At 50.5% G+C, this 7,815-nt stretch overlaps 1 protein-coding gene across 1 annotated transcript; it reads left to right on the top strand.

The window, feature by feature from the left end:
• The first annotated feature begins 2,207 nt into the window (after window positions 1-2,207).
• Window positions 2,208-7,000, top strand: LOC136498981 (nitrate reductase [NADH] 1). The gene is made up of 4 exons (XM_066494676.1): window positions 2,208-3,386; window positions 3,490-3,630; window positions 5,045-5,277; window positions 5,354-7,000. Exons 1-4 carry the CDS (start codon window positions 2,327-2,329, stop codon window positions 6,695-6,697), a joined length of 2,778 nt encoding a protein of 925 aa, XP_066350773.1. The 5' UTR covers window positions 2,208-2,326; the 3' UTR covers window positions 6,698-7,000.
• The last annotated feature ends 815 nt before the right edge of the window (window positions 7,001-7,815 follow it).

Genomic DNA, 7,815 nt, shown 5'->3' with positions numbered 1-7,815 from the left:
TGCATTCCACTACCACAAAGCAAACACAAAGCATAGGGTGAGAGCCAGTGGCCAGTATAAACTATACTGATAATTGTTTGATAGGTTTTGAGCCTGAGTACGACTACCATGGAGACGGTTGGAAGGATTAGAGGTCTTGTTACTGCGCTCAAGTTTGGTTGAGAAGATGGAGTCGACACCCGCTGCCTTTCTACTTGAAGCTGTTTTGGATTTGTATGCTCTGAGTGATTCCGCCAAGTGGCGATGTAATAATGAGTAAATCTTGCTATTTGTACTCTCTTTAAGACAGGTATTCGATGTATGACTGCGATATCGACGGTTATTTGATAATGTGATGGGATTATTACCTGGGAGGCTGGGACTATCACGTTATACTTCGAATCTATGGTTTTCCCTTCGAGGAAATCGGGATCGTTTCACGCTCCCCCCCCCCCCCCCCAAAAAAAAATCTTGGACATGCCACAAGATTTAATGTTCCAAAACCAGACCAAATCACATATAAATGGATGAAAGAATATGGCTGAATCATCGGGTACAAAACAGGCAATAGATCAGCACCTAAAATCCTTGACCCATCAAGTTGGACATCCGATTTCCTCTCTATGGCCAATGACAACGAGGTCAACAACCCAGAGTTAATATTCCAACAGGGAGTTTTGATGAGCAGAGTTGCCATTACAAAGAGTAATCACAGATTGACTTACTACCGATGAAATTAGCTCCTGCAATGGCAACCTTGTTGTGGCCGTCATGGAAGTTATCACAAGAACCTTTGCAACCAAAGATCAGCGGTAATTTTACAGATAGATTTATTGGACCAAATCTTGACAAACTAAACCTAGGCCATGTTTAGCTGTAGCGGTAATCCAACAGTGATGTTTGTTTTTATTTGGTAATAATTGTCCAATCGTTGATTAATTAGGCTCAAAACGTTCGTCTCGCAAGGTACAACTAAACTGTGTAATTAGTTTTTGATTTCGTCAACATTTAGTACTCCATGCATGTACCGCAAATTTGATGTGACGGGGAATCTTCTTTTTGCATAGTGTCAAAGTTGGGAATTTAGTGGAACTAAACATGGCCCTAAGGAATTACTTAATTATGAACGAGGGATGTGTCTTTTGTTCTTCTTAGCACCGGCGGTCTTGCCACAGAGGAATAAGTACGGACTCCTAGACACAGTTGAAGATTGTGATGGCGGCTTGGAGCCCTAAGGGGTGGTGGCATGTACATATCATATCTTTTCTATGTTGTAACTCCGACTAAGGCTCTACTTGGTCATGGAAGTAATAGTTAGCTGCTAATAATTAGCTCCTTTAGATCCAAATAGGTCCAGCTAATAGTCTTTCTAATTATTAGCTACTTCATCTGTTCCAAATTATAAGACGTTTTGGCTTTTCTTGATTCATAACTTTTGCTATGCACCTAAATATAAGTTATGTCTAGATACCTAAGTAAAAGCTACTCCCTCCGTCCATTTATCTCCTTCGTCTAAGCAATTTTTTTCCAAAAGTCTCCTTTGTATTAGTCTGGGACCACAGGTTTAGCTTCTCGTACGTGCTGCGCATTCGGTGCTCATTGGCTGCTCCTTGTCTGCATTTACTGCGTTTTGGTTGCTCATTGGCTGCGACTCCTTGGTTGCTCCTTGCCTTAAATGCAAATCGGCGTTGTTTACTGCTCCTTGGTTATTGCGCCAAAGGCTAATACGATGGAGACTTATGAACGGAGGGAGTATGAATAAAGAAATGCCAAAATGTCTTATAATTTGGGACAGAGAAAGTAATTCCCAACTAATAACTATCTCACTAGTTAGATCAAACTAGCTAACAGCAGCTAATTTTTTTTGACTCAATAGCAACTAATATTTAGCTAGCTATTAGGTATAAGCTATTAACTAGCTAACTATTACTAGTAGCTAATGGATCCAACTAGTAAGCTATTAACAGGCTATGGCCTGATCGCGAAAAAAAAAGTAGCTAATGGATCAAATAGGATCAATGACAAATAGTACTTCAAAGGCAGTCAATAATCACAAAATCAACATGGCGTCGAGGAGTGCAACCCAAATTAAGTACGTACCGAGCGTTACTGCGTTAGTGTGCTGGCTGGTCTGCTGGGTGTAGAAAAACTTGTGGCGCACACTTTGAGGCGCCATGTCACGCGGGAGCATCTACGCTCGTGTGTATATATACACACGCCTGTCGCGCTGCCTTGCAGACAACAACAATACCGAGCCTCTTCCAGCCTTTTCAGGCCAGCTGCAACTACTGGCTCATCACCAGGAGCCAGAAACCAGAACGCAGGCAACACCTTTCCGTGAACTGAAATGGCCGCTGTCGAGCCCCGGCAGTTCGGCCGTCTCGAGCCGGGCTCCGCGCCGGTGCGCGTCGCCACGAACGGCGCCAAGGCGTACCCTCCTCCGGCGAGCCACATCCCGCGGCGCGCCGACTCGCCCGTGCGCGGCTGCGGCTTCCCTCCCCTCGTCTCCCCGCCCCGCAACAACAAGCTGGACGACGCGGCGGACGAGGACGAGGACGACGAGCAGGAGGACTGGCGCTCGCTGTACGGCTCGCACATGCAGCTGGAAGTGGAGCCCGCGGTGCACGACGCGCGCGACGAAGGCACCGCGGACGCGTGGATCGAGCGCAACCCGTCCCTGGTCCGGCTGACGGGGAAGCACCCGCTCAACTGCGAGCCGCCGCTGGCGCGGCTGATGCACCACGGCTTCATCACCCCAGCGCCGCTACACTACGTGCGCAACCACGGCGCCGTGCCGCGCGGGGACTGGGCGACGTGGACCGTGGAGGTGACGGGCCTCGTCAGGCGGCCCGCGCGGCTCACCATGGAGGAGCTGGCCCGGGACTTCCCCGCCGTGGAGATCCCCGTCACGCTGGCCTGCGCGGGCAACCGGCGCAAGGAGCAGAACATGGTGCGGCAGACGGTGGGCTTTAACTGGGGCGCCGCGGGGGTGTCCACGTCCGTGTGGCGCGGCGCGCGCCTCCGCGACGTGCTCCGTCGGTGCGGCATCATGCCCCGCCACAGCGGCCCCGGCGGCGCGCTCCACGTCTGCTTCGAGGGCGACGAGGACCTCCCGGGGGGCGGCGGCGGCGGCGGCGGGTCTTCCAAGTACGGCACCAGCGTCACGCGCGAGTGGGCGCTGGACCCGTCGCGGGACATCATGCTCGCCTACATGCAGAACGGCGAGCCGCTGCTGCCGGACCACGGCTTCCCGGTCCGCGTCATCATCCCCGGCTGCATCGGCGGCCGCATGGTCAAGTGGCTCAAGCGCATCATCGTCACCCCCGCCGAGTCCGACAACTACTACCATTACAAGGACAACCGCGTCCTGCCATCGCACGTCGACGCCGAGCTCGCCAACGCAGAAGGTGATTAATGTTTACTTACACCAATAATCGAATTGGAACATCTCTCGGCGAAACACGGAAGATCCAATGTCTGATTTTGCTATGTATTGCAAATGATGAGCAGCGTGGTGGTACAAGCAGGAGTACATCATCAACGAGCTGAACATAAACTCGGTGATCACGACGCCGGGGCACGACGAGATCCTGCCCATCAACGTCATTACCACACAGCGCGGCTACACCATGAAAGGATACGCCTACTCCGGTAAGTCCTACGTACTCCTATACATACGGTCGCTGACTTTTCCTACTTTTGACATACGACTTAGTAGTACTTATTAGCTGGTACAAATTGAATATGCCTGTGCAACCTTGTATGATCCTTGATACTACTTGGGTTCTTGGAAAGCTTGTACTGCTACCATGCATATATAGCTGAATAAACAGGAGTATCTCTCATCCATTGTTATCTCCCGTAGCTCTGTTTGACCTAAAGATACTAAACAAGATAGAGCGATGCAGCTTAGACTAGCTAGCATGTCATATTGCCATATTCTTAAGTCAAGACAAGGAAAAAAAACTGACTAGGAGACATGCATGAACGACTAGTGGTGCCATGAAAGGACATGCCTGAAAAGGCCTTTCCCAAACAATTTTTAAATTTCACCTAATACAATAAGCAGCTTTAAACCTTTTGATAATTTGCTTTACAAACACTTTTATTGTGCCAGCATCTCAATTAAGCAGTTTCAGTTTGAAAATTCTGATGATCGACAAACAATTACAGCACCACAAAGATCTTAAACATTAAACTGCCAATGCCATATATATATCTCACAAACCACATAGATTGATTCTTTCATGAAGGTTGACAATATCAAACTTAAAAGGTATACATGACGTAACAAGAAATGCCTGCACTTTTAATTTGGTAATAACACTTAACTTTAGTTTGACTGTTGAGGAAGTCTTGATGCATGACATGAGGCACCGAGGATACTAAACAGTGATGTGCAAACAAGTAGGGACCTTTCAAGATTTATACTACTTCACCAGCCCAGATTCAAACACAGTCCCATAGATTATAGAAGTAGCTTTGTGGGAACCGGGTGCTGGAAAACCATGCACAAGTTTTGGCAGTTTGCTATGCGCCTATGCCCCATGCATGTGTGCTTTGCCTTTTTCTGCTTCAGAAAGCATGCATGCATGAAACCGGAGTTGCCACTTCGGTGCATCCAAAGGCTGTTCGATTGAACACCGCCAAAAATGTTGCTTTTGGCAATGTCAGAGGTTGAAAAGGAATAAGCTGTCACTAGTGTTGTTTTGTCGGTATACCTGTGCGCTGTGGCCTGTGGACCTGTAGTGCCGACATAGAGGTTGCACCTGGTGCCGGCTGGTGAACACAGGACAAACAAAGTCCATCCTTCCGTGGTCTAAAGGTGGCGCGATTTCAGTGACCAATCCCAGCTAAAATAAAGATCTCATGTCTATCTGGACTTGAGTTACCTTTTACTACCGTATCTTTACTTTTATTTTACCTAGTAGTATAGGAGGAGGAGGAGATGCTGTCGACAGTAAAAGAGACGTACTCATGGTGAAAGCGACGGAGAGTGGTGGTAGGTAGGTGAGCCATGATGAAGCTTACGACTTTTCTCGGTGCTTGTTTTGGTATGGCGTAGGCGGCGGCAAGAAGGTGACGCGGGTGGAGGTGACGCTGGACGGCGGCGAGACATGGCTGGTGTGCGACCTCGACCACCCGGAGAAGCCCAACAAGTACGGCAAGTACTGGTGCTGGTGCTTCTGGTCCGTCGAGCTGGAGGTCCTGGACCTCCTCGGCACCAAGGAGATCGCCGTGCGCGCATGGGACCAGTCGCTCAACACCCAGCCCGAGAAGCTCATATGGAACCTCATGGTACGTAGTTCTGTTTCTGGTGGATTGTTCTGATGATGATGCTCGATCTGTGATGGATTTTGTTCGAAACGTACAGGGGATGATGAACAACTGCTGGTTCAAGGTGAAGGTGAACGTGTGCCGTCCGCACAGGGGCGAGATCGGGCTGGTGTTCGAGCACCCGACGCAGCCGGGCAACCAGTCCGGCGGGTGGATGGCGCGGCAGAAGCACCTGGAGACGGCGGAGGCCGCGGCGCCGGGGCTGAAGCGCAGCACGTCCACGCCCTTCATGAACACCAGCGACGGCAAGCAGTTCACCATGTCGGAGGTGCGCAAGCACGCGTCGCAGGAGTCGGCGTGGATCGTGGTGCACGGCCACGTCTACGACTGCACCAGGTTCCTCAGGGACCACCCGGGCGGCGCCGACAGCATCCTCATCAACGCGGGAACCGACTGCACCGAGGAGTTCGACGCCATCCACTCCGACAAGGCCAAGGCGCTCCTCGACACCTACCGCATCGGCGAGCTCATCACCACCGGCACCGGCTACAGCTCCGACAACTCCGTCCACGGCGGCTCTGCCGTGCTGTCCCACCTCGCGCCCATCCGCGAGGCCTCCAGCAAGGCCCCCAATGCCCCCGTCGCGCTCTCCAACCCGCGCGACAAGATCCACTGCCGCCTCGTCGGCAAGAAGGAGCTGTCCCGCGACGTCCGCCTCTTCCGCTTCGCCCTGCCGTCGTCCGACCAGGTGCTCGGTCTCCCCATCGGCAAGCACATCTTCGTCTGCGCCACCATCGACGGGAAGCTCTGCATGCGGGCGTACACGCCGACGAGCATGGTGGACGAGATCGGCCACTTCGACCTCCTCGTCAAGGTCTACTTCAAGAACGAGCACCCAAAGTTCCCCAACGGCGGGCTCATGACGCAGTACCTGGACTCGCTCCCCCTCGGCTCCTACATCGATGTCAAGGGCCCGCTCGGCCACGTGGAGTACACCGGCCGCGGCAGCTTCGTGATCAACGGCGAGCAGCGCCATGCGAGGCGCCTCGCGATGATCTGCGGCGGGAGCGGGATCACGCCCATGTACCAGGTCATCCAGGCCGTGCTGCGCGACCAGCCGGAGGACCAGACGGAGATGCACCTCGTGTACGCCAACCGGACGGAGGACGACATCCTCCTCCGCGACGAGCTCGACCGGTGGGCGGCCGAGTACCCGGACAGGCTCAAGGTGTGGTACGTGATCGACCAGGTGAAGCGCCCCGAGGAGGGGTGGAAGTACAGCGTCGGCTTCGTCACGGAGGCCGTCCTGCGGGAGCACGTTCCGGAAGGTGGTGATACGCTGGCCCTTGCCTGTGGACCGCCGCCCATGATCCAGTTCGCCGTCTCGCCGAACTTGGAGAAGATGAAGTATGACATGGCCAATTCTTTCGTCGTGTTCTAAGACCGTATGTAGCAGCCAATTATAATAATTTGATATACGTACCAGATATCTGTATACAGTGTCATCCAAAAGACCAAAACTAGCCGAATTGCCAGCGTAAATTTCGTGAGATGCATATGGGATCATTGGAAGGGTTATAAGTTGTACATTTGTACTCAGCTCTAGCCTAGAATTATGAGACTTGCTAGAGAAGCACATATCCATGCATGTTTTGCCCTCGGAATGTGCAACTTGTGAATTGTGCCGTCATGGCGCACTTAAAAAGGAGCCAATTTCCCAGTTTCCATCTTGTTTCTTTGGATAGACCGTTGCCTCTGAATTTATTTCTTTGTTTATCAGCCGTCGGGTGCAGAGGTTAGAATGGAGACAATTTTCACACTATGACGAGTTCCTCCATCCTGCATCACAAGGTAAGAATCCATCAACTGCAAACGCAAGTATTGTCGAACAACTATTACTCCAAATCTTTTTCTACTGGATCTCCACCTCTTCGGATATGACCTTTAACGAGAGTTTAAAAACCAGGGAACCTCCTTTCCTGTTGCATAGAGCAACATTTTGGCCTGGTCCCTAGGAGGCCCCGTTTGGATACAAAATATTTTTGAAGTATTGGAGAAATAATATAGTTTTACAAAATACTTTGGTTTTTAAAAGCTACTAGTTGTTTGAATGCAACAAATCTCGTTGTCTCTAAAACCATGCTTTTCTCAAAACTATAGTCTTTTTGGAGTAGAAACTCCAATCATAACCTCTTTTTTCTAAACCACGGTTTTGTGTCTCTTTGGCTTATAAAACCCAGTCAGCTCGCTGTGGCTTTTTTTGGCTGCATCTGCGACTTTTTGTAGTTATAGCTAAAGTAGATAGCAGTTGATTTCTTGCAGCCATAACTACAGCTGCAGCTAAAATAAGCTGCAGCGAGCAGGGCCACCATAGTTTTGTTATACTAAAGTTTTTGAAAAAGCTCATCATACCTTAAATAAAGAACTAAAAACAGTTCAAAACAGAGATATCTTCTTAGTTTGACTATTCTTCGCTGAGGAGGCCGCGCGTAGATACACTCTGTCCTCTTATACAAGATACTCAAGTCAATATTGTTTAGAAATGCTCGACCGGGGATG

The sequence above is a fragment of the Miscanthus floridulus genome, chromosome 13 (genome assembly GCF_019320115.1).
Source record: "Miscanthus floridulus cultivar M001 chromosome 13, ASM1932011v1, whole genome shotgun sequence".
Classification (NCBI taxonomy): Eukaryota; Viridiplantae; Streptophyta; class Magnoliopsida; order Poales; family Poaceae; genus Miscanthus; species Miscanthus floridulus.
Note: the sequence above shows the minus strand (reverse complement) of the source record. Positions and strands in the feature narration are given on the sequence as shown.

Bases quoted from the DNA above. Each gene is read 5' to 3' on its own strand.
- LOC136498981 (XM_066494676.1), top strand. From the start codon at position 2,327: ATGGCCGCTGTCGAGCCCCGGCAGTTCGGCCGTCTCGAGCCGGGCTCC. The intron at 3,631-5,044 runs GTAAGTCCTACG...GGTATGGCGTAG, and splicing joins GAAAGGATACGCCTACTCCG to GCGGCGGCAAGAAGGTGACG. The intron at 5,278-5,353 runs GTACGTAGTTCT...CGAAACGTACAG, and splicing joins AGCTCATATGGAACCTCATG to GGGATGATGAACAACTGCTG.